Raw genomic sequence first — 19,946 nt, 5'->3', positions numbered from 1 at the left:
TTAACTAAATGAAAAGATTAAATTCTCATTTAAGTTGATTATTAGTATGAAAAAAATTAAATTTTGAATTATCTTTTAAATTTGTGATGATAATTTTAAGAATGACTTATGTTATGTTAATAATTAAAACCCAAACTAAATACATATTAGGAATCGAAAGATAGGGATATCCAAAAGAGTTTGTCCCATTCTCCATGAAAAAACAAAGTTTACTCCAAAAGAGGCAATTAGAAGAGTAAGAAAAAATTTAAAAATATTTTTCTCTTTCCTTTTATTAAAAATATTCTTAAATTAAAAAAATGACTATTCCCTTACTTACTCCTTAGAAGATTTTTTAAGTAGATATGGCCATTTAATCAATTGATATTTTTTAAGTATAAATTTAAAGAATTTCAATTTTCTTTCTTAGAAGATTTTTCCAAATTTGGTGAACCTTCGAATGGTTTCAACTTTTAAGATTTTGTTCCTATTATGAGAAAAAGGAGAAAATGAATAAGAGAATAAATATGATTTTTCCTTTTTTGTTTTTTTGTTTTTCTAATTTCTATGAATAAATTTAATTCCTATAAATAAAATTTAAAGAATCATTCACATGCTTCAAGTGATTTTGATGTACTACATAAAAATCCATGATAATTCATAATCAAATTATGAAATGAGAATTCCTTGATATCAGGATATCCCATTTATATAAATCTAGTTTCTATTATTGAGCTTGCACTTAAGTATGCCAAATGCATACCCCAAAGAAGGGCTACCCACCTAGAACAAGAGCCCCTCAAAATCACACCCTCAATCCAAGTGAGTGACTCGTTAATTTTTGAGCCTACAGGCCTCCACTACTTTCACCTCCTCTCCAGATCCTTCGTCGCCGTAGAACTGAAAAATGTTGCCTATAGGTCTGTGTGTTGTGAGCTTAGTTATTATATGGATCACATATTGGATTCGTAGATGGAAGAACCCCAGATGCAATGTAACACTTCCTCCTGGTTCTCTGGGCTTCCCACTCATTGGAGAAAGCATTCAGTTTCTCATTTCCTGTAGCAACTCTTTAGATCTTCACCCATTTTTCAGAAAAAGAATTCAGAAGTAAGTACCCATCATTGAATTACTTCTTTTCATCTTATTTTATTTTCGTTAAGGAAGTTTAGTTCCCTTGATCAATAGATATGGCCCTTTGTTCAAAACAAGCATGCTTGGTCGACAAGTGGTGGTCACAGCTGACCCGGAGGCCAACCATTTCATCCTTGAACAAGAGGGGAAGTCAGTGGAAATGTGTTACTTGGACTCTGTAGCTCAGCTTTGCGGACACGATGAGTCATCTGCTGGTGCAACTGGTCATATTCACAAGTATCTTAGGACCCTGATTCTGAATCACTTCGGCTATGAGCGCCTCAGATATAAGCTACTCAAGAAAGTGGAAGCCATGGCACATAAAAGCCTGGGTGCTTGGTCGAGCCAACCGTCTGTGGAGTTGAATCGTGCAACTTCGCAGATAATGTTAGATTTCATTTCAAAGGAGTTGTTTAGCTATGACCCAAAAGGATGCACAGAAAGCATGGGCGATGCATTCATCGACTTTTTAGATAGCTTAGCGTCCGTCCCCTTGAACATACCTGGTACAACGTTTCATAAATGCTTGAAGGTAATTCATGAATAAGTACTTATTTGATATATCCTTAAATGAATGGATAATATGTCCATATAGTTTGTATATCATTGTGGTCTTCGTTCTGGAACCTAATTCTACAGAACCAAAAGAAGACAATGAAGATTCTGAGGGAGATAGTAGACGAGAGGTGTGCTTCTCCTGAGATACGCCGAGGTGATTTTCTTGATTATTTCCTGGAAGGCATGAAAAAGGAGGCGTTCATAACCAAAGATTTCATTGCGTTCGTAATGTTTGGGCTTCTCTTTGCTAGCTTTGAGTCGATTCCCATCATGCTTTCTTTAGCCCTTAAGTTAATAATGGAGCACCCACTAGTGTTGCAAGAATTGAAGGTTAACCTGGTTCATTTAGTTCAGTTCATGTTGTTTCTTCAATTTTATTCTCCATTAATCTTCTCGGTTGATTAATTTCTCTTTCTCACAGAATGAACATGAAGCTATTCTTAGAAATAAGGATACTTCAAATTTCACACTCACGTGGGAAGACTACAAATCCATGACTTTTACACTTCATGTGAGTCAAAGAAACTCCCAAACACCTCATTTCCTTGTCATTTGATTCTTACAAGGTTGCTGTTCTGGGAAAATTGCAGGTCATCGATGAAACACTTAGGATGGCAAATGTTGGTCTGGGGAATTTTAGAAAAGCTCTAGAAGACATAAAAATAAAGGGTATGATCCATTTAGCTACGGGCTTTATATTGATTCAAAAACTATACCAAGTTTAATTCTCTTTGCAGGGCACACAATTCCAGCAGGGTGGACAATTTTAGTTGTCTCCTCAGTACTTCACATGGACCCAAATATATACCCTGATCCTCTTGTTTTCAACCCATGGAGGTGGAAGGTGGGTGATAGAATAATCTCAGAGTTGCCTTGTCTTTCTGATCTTCGTGGAGTCATTTTCATAGTGTAGCTATTCATGTGTTGATCAGGATGGAAGATCTAAAATCACAACCAAGAATTTCACGCCATTCGGCGGGGGCATACGCTTTTGTCCAGGAGCAGAACTTAGCAAGCTGACAATGGCCATATTTCTTCATGTGGCAGTCACCAAATACAGGTGATTTTCTATCTAATTTATTCTTTTAAGACCCATCAGGGTGGCTGAAAACTGCCATTTCCAATCCTGTGCTCTCTCTCTTCAGGTTTACAAAAATTAAGGGAGGAAACCTAGTTCGAAATCCAGTTTTAAAATTTAAAGACGGGTTTCATATCAAGGTTTCAAAGAAGATGAGTCATGAAGATGGTGCTGAAAGAGAAGCCAAGTCAGGGAGTGTATCAATCATGTAGGGTGGCGGTGAATAAAAAACAATACTACTTGTTTGGTTTTACCATACAAAATGCGAAATAAAGTCAAATATATATATATATAAAAGCACAAGGTGTTTGTCATTTATTTATTTCCAAAAATATCATTATCAATACTAATAACCAACTTAAATAGGAATTTAATTTTTTCATTTAGCTAGGGTTTTGATTATTTTACTTAATAGAAGCCTTTCTTGAAATTATCATCACAAACCTAAAAGGTAATTCAAAATTTAATATTTTCAATATTAATAATCCATTTAAATAATCAACTTAAATAAGTATTTAATCTTTTCATTTAGTTAGGGTTTTAATTACTTGACATAATCGAAATCATTCTTGAAATTATCATCACAAATCTAAAAAGTAATTCAAAATTTAATCTTTTCCATATTATTAATCAACTGGAATGAGAATTTAATCTTTTCATTTAATTAGGATTTTAATTACTTGATGGAAGATTGTCTTCACAAATCCAAAAGGTAATTGAGAATGCAATCTTTTCCTTTGCTTCCAATTTCTATTCCACCAACTATTTCAATAGGGATTTAATATAAGGTTTTAATTACTTATCTTAATGGAAATATGTAGATTCATAACTTCATTTTAATTTTATATTTAAATTCAATCTTGAAATTGGTCTCAAGAAACTACAAAGGAAAATGTTAATGTTTATGGGAAACCTCTTAAATTGGGCATTCATCTCTAGCACAACAATCTGGTGTTCTCTCCGACATAACTACCTCATCCTTTAGCCTGTTTGACAAAATGCCTCATGATCCGCCGATATGATCATGTTTATCAGTCTCAACCATTGATTTTGGTTTATTTATAATATGTATAGAAAGAAATCTAAATATGACAGTAAGAGATCAATGTAGAGTGTTTATCAAATTTCAGATTTAGAGTTGAGATAAAGGATAGTTAGGGTTTGTTTGGAACTCTCCTACAAATCATTTTTTTTTTCTTAATGACACATTTGAAGTATTTTAAGTCATATTTGAGCATTTTTTTTTTTGAGAAAATAAATAAAATGTATTTAATACTTATATTATTATTATTATTATTATTTTTCTTCTTATCCTAACCTATCTTTCATTTCTTCAATGAAATAAATTATTTTTTTTTTTAAAAATTACATGAAACTTTTTACTTCTTTTATAACTATAATAGTGGTTTCCATTCATTTTGAAATATTTAAATCTTTTAAACTTTTATATTTAATTAAATGATAGTGAATTAATAATAAGACTTATTATATTATAGACAATAATAGACTAAAAAGTTTCATCATTCATTTATATTATTTTTTAAAAAATAAATTTTATTAAGAAAATTACAAAATTGTTTTAAAAATATTAAAATTTTGATATAAAATTTACCAAAATGATGAAAAATTTTCTATTAAGATGTTAATTCTTTTGATTTTTTTTTATTTAAAATATATTTAGAAAAAAACTTATTTTTTTTATTTTATATTTTGTCTGTTTGATTGAATAATTTGATATATTATATCTTTTTCTTTGACATGAAATTATTTAATTTAGCCTTTAAGTTATTTTCTATCTTTAGAAACAAAAAATAATAATAAGTTTTACAAAATATATAATGGTTTTTAAAAACAAACTAAAAATACAATTTTTAACAACACAATATAAGTCAATAATTTTTCTTTAAGTTATTTTAATTTATTTTAAAGAAAGTGTATGAAACCAATATACTTCATTTTATCTTCATTATTCCATTTATCCAAAGTATATATATATATATATATATATAAAAGGGAAATTATGTTTTGATTCACTAATTTGAAAAAATATAAAAAAAAGAACCAAAACTTTAATAAATCATATTTATCTTCACCCATTTAAAAATATTTTAAAATACATGTACTTTTTTATAATTTAAATAATTAATTTCTAAAATGACCTTTTTATATATTAACAACACCAATTAACAATTTTTTTTATTGTGAGAAATAATTTGAGATTAATAAAATAAGAATTTTAAAAATTAAAAATGCAATTAAAATTTAAAAAAATTAGTGCAAAAAATATAAAATAAAATATTAAATTTCACTTCATTAAAACACTTTGGTAGAAAATATAAATATCAAGAAAGAGCTAAAAATACAATGAGAGTAAATACTTTAATTTTTAATTTTTAAGTTTTTTTGGTTTTTAATTTATTTAATTTTTATTTATTTTAGTTTTAATTGTATTTATAATTTTTAAAATTTCTTTATTTATTATTGATGTCAACTAACAAAATTTGTATTCAGTTTTATTAAATAAAATGAGAAAAATGAAGGAATTTATATAATACACGATATATAAAATCATTATTAACTAGGAGATTAAAAAAAATTTATTTATCAGTTGAGAATCTTGGAGGATTTTTCCACATGTATCTCATATTATATAATAAAAAATTTATAATATATTTATTTGTAAAACACCTTTATTAAATTAAAATGATAAATTAATTTTAGATAATTTTATTTAATATTATCAAGTAAAAAAGTATTTTAAGAAATAATTATTTGAGTTATGAAAATGTGCATATATTTTAAAATATTTTAAAATATTTTTAAATAGAGGAAGATAAAATTAATTTATAGAAGTTGATGTTCTTTCTCTCTCTCTCTCTCTCTCTCTATATATATATATATATATATGTAACGCCCAAGTATTTTTTAAGGGTAATTTAGGAAATTACTAATAATAATTAAATTAGTTAATTAATTAATTTAATAAAGTGGAAGAGGGGTAAAAGTGTAATTTTACGAATAAATACCCTAAGTATAAATTAGAAATTCTATTTCTTCCTATTCTTTTTTGAATAAAGTTCCTGTTCGCAAAATTTCAGAAAACGTAGGTTGGAATCAGATTTCAGGGTTGAAGAATAGATCTCTATAGGTAAGATTCTAACCCCTAGTTTAATATTTTAGATTCATTGATTAATTTTAAACACATTAGATATCTTTTGGAAAACCCAAATCTAGATTAGGGTTTGTCTATTTAGTTTTTAAATCAAAACATTGAAAATTCATGAACATGAATTATTTCATTGGTAAAAAAAAAAAAAAAAAAATTGGAAATTTTAGAAATTAGGAATTTCCTAAATGTTTAGAAAAAAAAAATAAATTATGAACATGGGGCAGTTTATTGTTGGAAATTGAGAAACTTTGAAATTTAGAAGAATAAATCTGAGTAAAAAAAAAAATGAAGGAAATTTCTGGGCGTGTTGTGGCGGTAGGTGATAGCCAAAGAATAATAATAATAATAATAATAAAAAAGACTTGTTGGTTATGCCATGTGCAGTGGGAATGAGAGAGTGAGAAAATAATATTTTACTAATAAAAAAATAAATTCTTGTGTGCTGGAGTGGCAGAGAGTGTAAAAAGAATGTTTTTCATATATATATATATATATATATTATTAATAAAGTAGTAATGGGTAGAAAAGAAAAGAAAAAAAAAAGTGAGGTACAGGTGTTAGGAATGGGTAGTAATGCTGAGTATGAAGACTAGTATAATATGGAACTAGGTGTTGGAACTTTTGATGAGGTATAGGTTCTTGCTAGTAATTGTTAAGTAATAATAAATCAGATTTTTTTTTTAAGAAATGAGGTAGCAATTCAGAGAATTAGGAAGTGCAATAATAATAATATTTATATATACAAGTTTATGTAAATAAAGTGAAGTACAAGATTAGTTGGTAAAATTAAGCTAATAAATAGAATAAAATTTAATTAGTAAAATAAATAGTAAATAGTTAAGTTATGAGGTGTTCTTTGACTTAAATTAGAAAAAAAAAATTATAATTAAATAAGGAATAGAGTAATTAAATTATTACTTTGTTAATCAGAAATATTAATCTTAACATTTAGAACTTTTAGGATTATCAGATTTATATTTTGAGGTAAATAGTAATAGTTGTCTTTTTATTGTGTTAGGTGAGGAGTAGACTTTTCAGGGTTATTTTTCTTTCAAGGTCTTTGCATATTTTGAGGTAAGGGAAGTTAATGCAATATTTATAAAATTAAATTATTTTATATGTTATTTTGAATTGTGGAAAAGAAAATGATATTTTGTTACCATGCATGGATCAAACTGTTTTGCACTAAATATTATGTTGGAATATTTTGTTTTATTTATGACACAAAATATGGATATATTATGTTGTGTAAATTTGAATACTTGAACAAAAACATCACTCTGGTTTATTTGGCTCTTGTCAACGGGATATAATAGTTGACTATTCGGCCTTGTCAACGGGATATAATAGTTGACCTTTACATTTCATGGTGGGAATGTAATTGATTTGGACCCCAGCCTCTAGGGGTTTGGTTAGAGGTTACTAGTACTAGTAGTGTTTGGTTCATTCCACCAGGAACAATTTGAGGCTAGCCACCCATTCGAAAAGTCCCACCTAACTGGGCATTTGATATTTGATAACCAGAGTAATGAAAAATTGAATGGATTTGATTGAATATTAAGTGAAAGTGTTTGAATTTGACATGAAAATGGTTGGTTGAAATTTAAATATATTGGTATTTTTGAAACTCTAATATTTGATGAGAAAAAAAAAAAACGATATCTCCTATTTGAAATGGAAATATTTGATCCATGAATTGCATTAATATTCCTTATTGGGCTGTGAGCTCATTCCCAATTGTTGAAAAATTTTCAGGTACTCTTAGTTCGGGTAAGGAGTGATGGCTAGGCTGAGGAATGGTCATCATTAGGATTTGACTTAGGATTTTATGTTGGATTTTGTTTAACTGTTAGTTATGTTCATTTGGATCCTTTAGTATTTGGAAGTTATTTGGATATTGATCCTTCAAATTTTATGTTAGATCAAAGTTGAGTTTTGGAGATTTTGAAATTTGTTTTAGTACTTGAATTGTTTAAGTTTGCAAATATTTGGATAATGGATTTTGGATAGTGGATGTTTTAGTTTTGAAATTGAATTTTGAGGATTTTAGATTTGTTCCGCTACTCTGAACAGGAATTTGGTAATTGGTAACTTCCAATTACAAGATAATTGTTTGGGTCAGGTTACACTGTAAGCCTTCCCGTTTAAAGTATGAATTGACCGTCACGCCCTTAGAGTGGGTCATGGGGCGTGACAGAGTGGTATCAAAGCACTAGGTTTTGATCTTGATGGGAATTTGAATTGGTTTAGATTGGGGATAGATGAGTGACACATTTGTTTAAGTTTTAGTTTCATTTAGTATAAATTCCAATTATTTCTTTATTTGGAAATTTTCTAATTGGTTCTTTAGTGACTAATTTAGTTATGCCTTATTATTTTAGGACATCATGCCACCAAGAAGAGCAACTTCTTCACAAAACAGTCAGGCTAATAATGATGTACCTCCAGTTGAGGGTTTGCCTCCTGTGAGTGCAGAAGGGATCTATAGGTATCTTGGGACACTAGCTGGTTTAGTTGAACGCCAAGCTCGAGCTGCTGGGACTAATGTTTAGGGATAGTCTTCATCTTCTAGGGGTAGCTCTTTTGATGACTTCAAGAAATTGGGTCCTACTTACTTTTCTGGTGCTACAGATCCCACAGAGGCAGAGGCTTGGATCCTTAAGATGGAGAAATTCTTTGGTGTAATAGATTGCTCTGAGGAGCAAAAAGCCTCTTATGCAGCTTTTATGTTAGATAAAGAGGCAGATCATTGGTGGCGTATGACTAGGAGACTTTTGGAGGATCAGGGACCCATAACATGGAGACAATTTAAGGGGGCTTTCTACAAGAAGTATTTCCTTGACAGTGTTAGGCGGCAGAAGGTGGGAGAGTTTATTCGTTTGGAACAGGGGGATATGACTGTGGCTCAGTATGAGGCCAAATTTACAGAGTTATCACGTTTTTCCCCACAGTTGATTGCTACAGAGGAGGAAAAGGCATTAAAGTTTCAGGATGGATTGAAGCCTTATTTGAAGAACAAGATATCTATTCTGAAGCTTGGTGTCTATTCAGAGGTTGTTGATAGAGCCCTTATAGCAGAGAAAGATAATGAGGAGCTTCATCAGTATAAGGAACAGCAAAGGAAGAGAAATAGGAGTGATAGTGCTCATGGTAATGAAGCACAGTGAAGGTCTACATCAGGAAGAAATCAGAATAAAGGGAAGGCAGCGCAGAATTTAGATGGGGCTTGTCCTACTTGTGGTAAGAAGCATGGGGGTAGGCCATGCTATAGAGAGATTGGAGCTTGCTTTGGTTGTGGGAAGCAAGGACATTTGATCAGAGATTGTCCAGAGAATAGGAAGTTCATCACTGAGAAGCCTAAAGAGGAAAATAAGGAGGATAAACAGAAACCCAAAGCCCAAGGACAGATGTTTGCTATGACTCATCGAGATGCTCAGGTCACTTCTGATGTGGTGACAGGTACTCTCCGAATCCACACCTTATTTGCTAGAGTCTTGATTGATCCTGGATCAACACACTCTTTTGTTTTAGTATCTTTTGCTGGTTTGTTGGGTTTGCCTGTTGCTAGCATGGACTTTGATTTGATTGTTGCTACTCTTGTGGGAGATTCTGTTGTGGCCAGTAGAATGCTTAGAAATTGTATTGTGATGATTGGTTATAGGGAAATGCCAGTTGACTTAGTACTCCTTGACTTTCAGGATTTTGATGTGATTTTGAGGATGGATTGGTTAGCTTCCTACCATGCCTCTATTGACTGTTTTGAGAAAAGGGTGATGTTTAGTATTTCTGGTCAGCCTAAGTTTAGCTTTGAAGGGAAGCATGTGGACAGACCACTGCGTATGATCTCAGCCTTGCGAGCTAGTAGCTTGCTCAAGAAGGGTTGCCAAGGATTTTTGGCTAGTGTGATGAGTAATGAAAGTGATTTGAAGTTGGAAGACATACCCATAGTAAGATGTCTTTCTAGAGGATTTGCTTGGCTTACCACCAGAGAGAGAGGTGGAGTTCACCATCGATCTGGTACTAGGAACAGGTCCTATGTCTAAGGCCCCATACAGGATGGTACCTGTGGAGCTTAAGGAGTTGAAAGTTCAGCTTCAGGAGTTATTAGACAAAGGTTTTATCAAGCCCAGTGTTTCACCTTGGGGAGCTCCTGTTTTATTTGTGAAAAAGAAGGATGGCTCAATGAGACTTTGCATTGACTATAGGGAGTTGAATAAGGTGACAGTGAGGAACAAATATCCCCTTACTCGGATTGATGATTTGTTTGATCAGCTACAAGGTGCTTGTGTGTTTTCTAAGATTGATTTTCCGTCTGGTTATCATCAGTTAAGGGTTAGAAGTGAAGATGTACCCAAGACTGCTTTTCGAACTAGATACGGGCATTATGAGTTTTTGGTTATGCCTTTTGGTTTGACTAATGCACCTGCTGCTTTTATGGACTTAATGAATAGGGTATTCAAGCCCTATCTAGATCAGTTTGTGGTGGTTTTTATAGATGACATCTTGGTATACTCAAGATGTAGAGAGGAGCATGAGGACCATTTGAGTATTGTATTACATACCCTCAAAGATAAGTAGTTGTATGCTAAACTGAAGAAGTGTGAGTTTTGGTTAGACCGAATTTCTTTCTTTGGGCATGTGGTAAGCAATGATGACATCTCAGTTGACCCTGGAAAGGTAGATGTTGTAGCTAATTGGAGAAGACTTAGTACTGTGACTGAGATTCGAAGTTTCTTGGGACTTGCTAGTTACTATAGGCGGTTTGTAGAAGGGTTCTCTAAGATTGCCCTACCTTTAACTAAGTTGACACAGAAGGGAGTTAAGTTTGAGTGGTCTGATGATTGTGAATGTAGCTTCCAAGAGTTGAAGAATAGATTAGTGTCAGCTCCTATTTTGACTATCCCTTCAGGTTCAGGATGATTTATGGTGTATACTGATGCCTCTCATCAGGGTTTGGGTTGTGTTCTTATGTAGCATGGGAGAGTTGTAGCTTATGCTTCTAGACAGTTGAAGCCTTATGAAAGGAACTACCCTACTCATGATTTGGAGTTAGCTGCTGTGGTTTTTGCACTTAAGATTTGGAGACATTTTCTTTTTGGTGAAACTTGTGAGATATTCACAGATCATAAGAGTTTGAAGTATCTATTTTCCCAAAAGGAGTTGAACATGAGACAGAGAAGATGGATAGAACTACTTAAAGACTATGATTGTATTATTCAGTATCATCTTGGGAAAACGAATGTTGTAGCTGATGCCTTGAGTAGGAAGTCAGTTGGTTCTCTAGCAGCTATTAGAGGCTGTCAAAGGCAGTTACTTGAAGAGTTGAGGAGTTTACAAGTCCACTTTCGAGTTATGGGCTTAGGAGCACTTGTAGCAAATTTCAGAGTACAACCAGACTTAGTTGGGAGAATTAAGACCCTACAAAAGAATGATTCCCAATTAGTGCAAGTTATGGAGGAAGTTAAGAGGGGCAGTAAGCCTGATTTTTTTTTGTCAGATGATGAGATCTTGAGATTTGGGACTAGACTTTGTGTCCCAAATGATGAAGACTTAAGGAGGGAGCTTTTAGAGGAAGCTCATTGTTCCAAGTTTGCAATCCACCCAGGAGGGACAAAGATGTACAAGGATTTGAGGCAAAACTATTGGTGGTCAGGTATGAAGTGTGATATTGCACAATTTGTGGCTTAGTGTTTAGTGTGTCAACAGGTGAAGGTTGAGCATAAGCGACCAGCAGGGTCTTTGCAGCCACTTGCTATTCCTGAGTGGAAGTGGGAGCATATTACCATGGATTTTGTGATAGGATTGCCAAGAACCTTAGGGGGTAATAATGCTATTTGGGTGATTGTTGATCGGTTGACAAAGTCTGCTCACTTTTTGCCTATGAAAGTCAACTTTTCTTTAGATCGTTTAACTTCTCTTTATGTGAAGGAGATTGTGAGAATGCATGGAGTACCAGTTTCTATAGTGTCTAACAGAGATCCTCGTTTCACTTCTAGATTCTGGCATAGTCTACAAAAAGCTTTGGGCACTAAGTTGAGTTTTAGTACTGCTTTCCATCCTCAAACTGATGGCCAATCAGAAAGGGTAATTCAGGTTTTGGAAGACTTGTTGAGAGCTTGTATTTTGGACTTGCAAGGTAATTGGGATAATCATTTACCTTTAGTAGAGTTTGCCTATAACAATAGTTTTCAAGCTAGCATAGGGATGGCACCTTTTGAGGCATTGTATGATAGAAAATGTCGATCTCCTATCTGTTGGAATGATGTTGGAGAAAGGAAACTTTTGGGGCCTGAACTTGTGCAGTTGACTGTTGAAAAAGTTGCTTTGATTAAAGAAAGATTAAAAGCAGCTCAAAGTAGACATAAGAGTTATGCTGATAATCGTAGGCAAGATTTGGAGTTTGAGGTGGGTGATCATGTGTTCTTGAAAGTTTCACCTATGAAGTCTGTGATGAGATTTGGGAGAAAAGGAAAACTTAGTCCTCGTTTTGTGGGTTCGTTTGAAATATTAGAAAGAGTAGGCACTTTGGCATATAAAGTAGCCTTGCCCCCAAGTCTATCTAAGATTCATAATGTTTTCCATGTTTCAACCTTGAGGAAGTATATTTATGATCCCTCTCATGTTGTGGAGTTGGAGCCTATTCAAATTTCTAAGGACTTGACCTATGAAGAGGTACCCGTTCAAATTGTGGATGTGATGGATAAGGTACTGCGACATGCTGTTGTCAAGTTGGTAAAGGTCTAGTGGAGCAATCATAGTATCCGAGAGGCCACTTGAGAGTTAGAAGAAGAGATGAGAGAAAAACATCCTCAATTATTTCAAGACTCAGGTATGTCAAGTTTAAAAGACTAAACTTTTGTTAAGGAGGGGAGGATGTAACGTCCAAGTATTTTTTAAGGGTAATTTAGGAAATTACTAATAATAATTAAATTAGTTAATTAATTAATTTAATAAAGTGGAAGAGGGGTAAAAGTGTAATTTTACGAATAAATACCCTAGGTATAAATTAGAAATTCTATTTCTTCCTGTTTTTTTCTAAATAGAGTTCCTGTTCGCAGAATTTCAGAGAACGTAGGTTGGAGTCAGATTTCAGGATTGAAGAACAAATCTCTATAGGTAAGATTCTAACCCCTAGTTTAATATTTTAGATTCATTGATTAATTTCAAACACATTAGATATCTTTTGGAAAACCCAAATCTAGATTAGGGTTTGTCTATTTAGTTTTTAAATCAAAACATTGAAAATTCATGAACATGAATTATTTCATTGGTAAAAAAAAAAAAAAAATTGGAAATTTTAGAAATTAGGAATTTCCTAAATGTTTAGAACAAAATAATTAAATTATGAACATGGGGCAGTTTATTGTTGGAAATTGAGAAACTTTGAAATTTAGAAGAATAAATCTGAGTAAAAAAAAAAATTGAAGGAAATTTCTGGGTGTGTTGTGGCGGCAGATTATTGTTTGAATTTGACATGAAAATGGTTGGTTGAAATTTAAATATATTGGTATTTTTGAAACTCTGATATTTGATGAGAAAAAAAAAACGATATCTCCTATTTGAAATGGAAATATTTGATCCATGAACTGCATTAATATTCCTTATTGGGCTGTGAGCTCATTTCCAATTGTTGAAAATTTTTCAGGTACTCTTAGTTCGGGTAAGGAGTGATGACTAAGCTGAGGAATGGTCATCATTAGGATTTGACTTAGGATTTTATGTTGGATTTTGTTTAACTGTTAGTTATGTTCATTTGGATTCTTTAGTATTTGGAAGTTATTTGGATATTGATCCTTCAAATTTTATGTTAGATCAAAGTTGAGTTTTGGAGATTTTGAAATTTGTTCTAGTACTTGAATTGTTTAAGTTTGCAAATATTTGGATAATGGATTTTGGATAGTGGATGTTTTAGTTTTGAAATTGAATTTTGAGGATTTTAGATTTTGTTCCGCTACTTTGAACAGGTATTTGGTAATTGGTAACTTCCAATTACAAGATAATTGTTTGGGTCAGGTTACACTGTAAGCCTTCGCGTTTAAAGTGTGAATTGATCGTCACGCCCTTGGAGTGGGTCATGGGGCGTGACAATATATATATATATATATATATATATATATATATTTTCAAATTAATGAATCAGAACCACTTTTCCTGTATATATAAGAATTGATTTTTTGTTTGGTTTTAGTAATTTTATGAGAAAATTGAATGAAAGACAAAAGGAGAGGATTTTGTTCTCAATTTTGAGATTATGAGTCTCAAATGAGAGTTAGAGGGTTTTAAATCTTAAACAAAAGCTCTTGAATGAAGTTTTCAAAGCTCCAACACCTAATTTATTCATTAAAATTGAAATATGGGTATCTAAATAAAGCATTCAAAGTCTTTAGAAATGAACGGTAAGAAAGAAGAGTACGAATACAAACATGTTAAATGAAGTTATCATTCATAGAATAGAACAATATTGTTGTGTTCTTCTTATTCAAGTTTCAGCAAAATAGAAATGTGCATGAAACCGTTTATCTTAACCATCTTCAAGTTTGGAGATGACTCACTTTATTGGAGATGTTGTTTTTTTAATATTATACCATACAACCTTACGCTAATTTATTATTGTTGTATTTTCTCACAATGATTTATCAATGTTTTGAAGTTTTTTTTATATACCTGATTTGAGTGAGAGGTTTAATCATTACAGTGTTTTAGGTTTGAACCTTCATCCAGTACTATGAAGCTGGAGAAAAATTTAATTACTTGGCTTGAAGGTTTGAAATCTTTTTCCCTATAATTTAAATTAAATAAATGTATACTTAGTCCAAAACATTTCAAATTAAACTAAAGTTGTGTTGAGTAAATTTCAATTTAAAATCCAAATCAAGATTTTGTGAAAACATTTCTATTAAACTTAATAAAAGCTTCATATTATAATAAATTAAATGGTCTCATTTCACACTTACCCAAGAATATGAGGTTTAACATATTTTTGATTTATAAGAATATTAATATGTCATCTTATAAATTATAAACATATTAATTTTAAGTTACAAGTATTAACAATATATAATTTTTTTTTCATTTTTATAAAATGAGAAATTCATTGCTTAGGACAAAAAAGAAAGGTAATATTTATATATTCTTTTCCTTGTGATAATTATTGTTGTTATTCACAAGATGTTTGGGGCTTTAAACTAGAAAAGTTTGCAATGCTTTGAAAATCTATTTTTTTTTTCAATTTATTATTTATTTGTTTGTTTATTGTACTCAACTACGCACATGAACATTTACTAATATAATTAAAATTATTAAGAAATTTATATATTTTTAAAATATTTAATATTTATATATAAGAGTTAAATAAGTGAAAAAAGTTTGAAATAATATATAAAAATAATTTATTGGCTTTAATTTTTTTTTCTTTATTTTTTTTTCCTTCCATTTTCAGAATTCAAACATAATCTTATAAGTTTTAAAATTTAGAAGAGTGAAAAATATGAAGCGAATATTTTTATTTTCCTCAAGCTTTTTAAATCAAAAATAAGTTTTAAAAAATCAAGATAAATTTTGTTTTTCAAAATACTAATTTTTACATTTTGTATAAAAAATTTTATTTTCAAATGAAAAATAGGAAATGCCAAAAACTCTTTTTAAAATCTTAAATTGAAGGAGCTAAAAATTTTTCAATTTTTCCCAAGTTAAAAATTTTGAAGAGTTTTAAGGAGTATAAAGTAATTTTTTTCTTATAAATTTTTTTATATTCTTTTATAAAATTTTTAATTTTAAAAATGAAAAAATAAAAAGTAAAAAATAAAAGATTTATCTAAAGAATTCAAATCATCCTTGTTCCTTTGAATTTGAATCCCTAACTTGGAGTAAGTTCTTGATTTGTCATTCAACTCCATGTTATTGGGAAAAGTCGGATTTGATTCACTAATATGGAAATATCTAGAAAAAAAAATCTCAAATATTTTAAATTAGTATTATATTAGTTTATTTAAAAATAATTTGAAATACATGCACTTTTTAATTAATCATCCAATTATTCCTAAAAATAGTCAATTACTTGTCATGCCATCCAAATCAATTGACAATTAGACTTATTCACGGCAAATATTTATTTTCTTTAAGACATTTTATTATTATTATTATTTTATCTAGGATTTTTTTTTCTCTAGAAATATTATAAAGTAAGAATTTGAAAAAAAAAAATAATAAGAAGAGTTATTCTAGTATTAATAAGTTAAAAATAAATTAATATTCTTGATAATAAATAAACCAATAATAAATTTGTATTTATTATATAATATTAATAATTGTTTAACATAATAGTGAATAAAATTTTTTATAAGAGTTTTTCAGACATAAAATGTTTTACAATATGGTTGTACTTTGATATATAGTATAAAAATAAAATATTATTTTATATTAAATAAATTAATCATAATTAAAATAATTATATATTACTAAATTTATTATTTATTATTTATTATTTAATAAATAATCTTATTACTTTTTGAATTGGTAATTATGATTAAATAGGATTTGTTTGATAATATTTCCTCTTAAAATTCTAAGAAAAAAAAATATTAATCACATTTAAATAAGATTTTTTTGCATAATATTTCCTATACTTTTAAGAAGTTAAAATAAGAATCCTATGAGGTGTTTGTTTCTAAAGAGAAAAAAATCTTTAAAAATAAAATAATAAAATGATGATAATAATAATAAAATATCTAAAAAGATGAGAAACATCCATAGAAAGTCTAATTGTTAATTGATTCGAAGTACATGACAAATAAAAAGTATTTTGAGGAATAATTGAATGACTTATTAATTAAAAAAAAGACATATATTTTAAATTATTTTTAAATAAATAAATATAATACTAATTTAAAATTTATGAGTTTTGTTTTTTTTTTCATATATTTTCATAAATCTCACTTTTACCTGTGTTATTGATTTGATCCAGTCCTCTATGTTTGGAAACCATCACAAGTCAAGCTAAAAGATGATAGCTTTTGAAGCTTTCATGTTCACCGGAAAACATACGTTTCTTATCCAATTTTGAGAAAAATTGAAGTTTTAACGAACCTAAAATATAAAAAATAAAGTAAAGTGCTCATCATGATGGGAATGACAACAGGGCTACTCATGCTTATCCTATAGCACTCTGCAACATATTTAAATTCTTCAACCTGCCGTTGCAGCTTCTTCCCTCATCGTGTTATTTCGATTATCTTTTCATCCGATCTTCTACGCGCCAAGTCATCATCTCAATTACTTGGCAGCCATGAACCCGTTTTTCAAGAATTCACTGATTCGATGCATTTTTAGTCTGAACCGGCTTCATCCAAATCTCAGTCACGATTCTCGACGATTCTGTCACTTTTCTGGGGATATCGGACCTGGGTCATGGAAATCAACGGAGGGTCTGGTTCGATGCCCGGTGAATGACGTGCCCCTGTCTCCTATAACCTTCTTGGAGCGGTCAGCAACGGCTTACAGAGACAGAACCTCAGTTGTGTATGGATCTGTGAAGTATACTTGGAGCGAGACTCATGAACGGTGTCTCAAATTGGCCTCTGCTCTCACCCAGTTGGGGATTTCGCGAGGCGACGTTGTAAGTTGCTGTAGTTTAACTTTATTTTCTGATTGTTGTTGGTGTACTTTGATGCTGTTGTTGAATGAAATTGCAGAGTTCCTCTCTGGGTGGTTGTTCAATTTTTGTTTTGATTTCCTTTCTTTGATTTATTCATTTTGATCTCTGTTTTTTTTCTATCCAGTTTGGTTTTTATCTTTAGTTTTTTTTTTGTTATTTGAAAATTAAGCAAATTTTGTGCTTTTGGTTTTTTTTTCCCCTTATGAGTTGCGTGATTGGCTTTGCTTGTGATTTTTCTTGTTAATCTTTTGGTACTGGCATCTCTCAAATTTACGAATTGTTAAAATAGGGAATGGCAGAGGAATCTGATGAAGTGGCTATGGCTAATTTCTTGGCATTTGATTTTTCCTTATGGATTTTTAGACCCCAGAAACTACCATGGACATGATCAACAACCTAGGAATGATTTGTGTAAATTTACCTTATTTCTTCATGTTCGGAATTCTAAATTAGTTGATCAGGTTGCAGTATTGGCCCCCAACGTTCCAGCAATGTATGAGCTTCATTTCGGGGTCCCAATGGCTGGAGCTGTTCTTTGTACACTTAATACACGGCACAATTCAGCCATGGTGTCAACCCTGCTTCGTCATTCGGAAGCCAAGATCATATTTGTAGACTACCAATTACTTGAAATTGCTCATGTAGCACTTGATCTTCTAAAGAAGACAGAAACAAAACCACCCATCTTGGTCTTAATTGTAGAATCTGATGGCTCACCCCCCACCAACTTCAGTACTTCTGACGGCTATGAATATGAGAGTCTCCTTGCAACTGGACAATCTGAATTTGAGATCAGGCGGCCCATAGATGAGTGGGATCCAATCAGTGTTAATTATACTTCTGGCACAACATCCAGTCCCAAAGGAGTCGTTTACAATCACAGAGGTGCCTATCTCAATTCCCTTGCAACCTTTGTTCTCCATGGAATGGGCTCAATGCCTGTCTACCTCTGGACGGTGCCTATGTTCCACTGTAACGGATGGTGCCTGCCTTGGGGAGTGGCAGCTCAAGGTGGCACCAACGTATGCCTTAGGCGTGTCATCCCAAAGGACATATTTGACAGCATCGCTCTCCACAAAGTCACCCACATGGGCGGGGCACCAACTGTGTTGAACATGATTGTGAATTCACCAGTCAGTGACCGGAGGCCTCTTCCTTCCAAGGTGGAAGTAATGACAGGTGGTTCGCCACCACCTCCGCCCATACTTCGCAAGATGGAGGAGCTGGGCTTCGGTGTATCACACTTATATGGCCTTACAGAAACTTATGGTCCGGGAACAATTTGCACATGGAAACCCGAGTGGGATTCTCTGCCTCCTGATGAAAGATACAAACTCAAAGCTAGACAAGGAGTTCAACATCTTGGGTTGGAGGAGGTTGACATAAAAGATCCTGTGACCATGAAGAGTGTAGCTGCTGATGGTAAAACCATGGGCGAGGTGATGTTCCGAGGTAACACAGTAATGAGTGGATATCTTAAAGATGAGAAAGCAACAGAAGAAGCTTTCAGGGGTGGATGGTTTCGAAGTGGGGATCTTGCTGTAAAACATCCAGATGGGTACATAGAAATGAAAGATCGCTTGAAGGATATCATTATTTCTGGAGGGGAGAATATAAGCACTGTTGAGGTTGAAACAGTGTTGTATAATCATCCAGCAATTCTTGAGGCTGCAGTTGTTGCACGGCCAGATAATCATTGGGGCCAAACACCCTGTGCTTTTGTGAAGTTGAAGGAGGGATTTGATGTTGATGCTCAAGAAATACTCAAGTTCTGCCGGGATCATTTGCCACATTACATGGCACCCAAGACAGTTATTTTTGAGGATCTTCCAAGAACCTCCACCGGAAAGATTCAAAAGTTTATTCTAAGGGAGAAAGCAAAGGCCTTGGGTAGCCTTTCCTGAGGGGAGGAAAATTGTAAAACAACATCAGTAAAATTTGTTCTTACTTCCAATAAAATGTAAAAGAAATGAATCAACTTTTGGTGATCATAATTAGTTTAGGTGACTGATAGAATGAAACTTGTGATATTGGACCATCCAAGAATTTCTCTAAACATTTAACTGCCTTAATTTGAAGTTGCCCCTTTAGATGGTATACATGAGCATATTTATAAGCTAGACTTGGAAACCTTTCAACAATTTTAATCTCATTACTCCATACCATCACAAAAGTTGATATATCTACTACCATTTATACATGTTCTTTATCTTATTGGTGATTATTATTTATTTATCATCTAATATACAAAAATTATAAAGATAGTAATACATTTAATAGTTTAAAGGGTAAATTTCACTCACCTCCCTAAGGTTTGAACTAAATGCATTCAACCACCATGAGTTTGGAATTTTATTAAATACTTCTCATCTCAT

At 31.8% G+C, this 19,946-nt stretch overlaps 2 protein-coding genes across 2 annotated transcripts; both read left to right on the top strand.

Annotated features, from left to right (window-relative positions):
• Window positions 1-1,192: 1,192 nt before the first annotated feature.
• LOC100264506 (cucurbitadienol 11-hydroxylase) lies at window positions 1,193-8,470 on the top strand. The gene is made up of 8 exons (XM_059736604.1): window positions 1,193-1,645; window positions 1,753-2,010; window positions 2,093-2,182; window positions 2,262-2,340; window positions 2,409-2,515; window positions 2,604-2,731; window positions 2,817-2,946; window positions 8,300-8,470. The coding sequence occupies exons 1-8, from the start codon at window positions 1,193-1,195 to the stop codon at window positions 8,468-8,470; spliced, it is 1,416 nt and encodes a 471-aa protein (XP_059592587.1).
• Window positions 8,471-16,884: 8,414 nt separating this feature from the next.
• LOC100853847 (isovalerate--CoA ligase CCL2) lies at window positions 16,885-19,565 on the top strand. Its single transcript, XM_059736494.1, has 2 exons — window positions 16,885-17,532; window positions 18,033-19,565. The coding sequence occupies exons 1-2, from the start codon at window positions 17,203-17,205 to the stop codon at window positions 19,473-19,475; spliced, it is 1,773 nt and encodes a 590-aa protein (XP_059592477.1). The 5' UTR covers window positions 16,885-17,202; the 3' UTR covers window positions 19,476-19,565.
• Window positions 19,566-19,946: the final 381 nt, after the last annotated feature.

Source organism: Vitis vinifera, chromosome 4 (assembly GCF_030704535.1).
Source record: "Vitis vinifera cultivar Pinot Noir 40024 chromosome 4, ASM3070453v1".
In the NCBI taxonomy this organism is placed as follows: Eukaryota; Viridiplantae; Streptophyta; class Magnoliopsida; order Vitales; family Vitaceae; genus Vitis; species Vitis vinifera.
The sequence above is the reverse complement of the archived record's forward strand: the minus strand, read 5'-3'. Positions and strand labels throughout refer to the sequence as shown.

Excerpts from the sequence above, each read along its gene's own strand:
- LOC100264506 (XM_059736604.1), top strand. The coding sequence starts at position 1,193 with ATGCTTGGTCGACAAGTGGTGGTCACAGCTGACCCGGAGGCCAACCAT. Across the intron at positions 1,646-1,752 it reads CGTTTCATAAATGCTTGAAG|AACCAAAAGAAGACAATGAA; the intron begins GTAATTCATGAA and ends CTAATTCTACAG. Across the intron at positions 2,732-2,816 it reads GTGGCAGTCACCAAATACAG|GTTTACAAAAATTAAGGGAG; the intron begins GTGATTTTCTAT and ends CTCTCTCTTCAG.
- LOC100853847 (XM_059736494.1), top strand. The coding sequence starts at position 17,203 with ATGAACCCGTTTTTCAAGAATTCACTGATTCGATGCATTTTTAGTCTG. Across the intron at positions 17,533-18,032 it reads GGATTTCGCGAGGCGACGTT|GTTGCAGTATTGGCCCCCAA; the intron begins GTAAGTTGCTGT and ends TTAGTTGATCAG.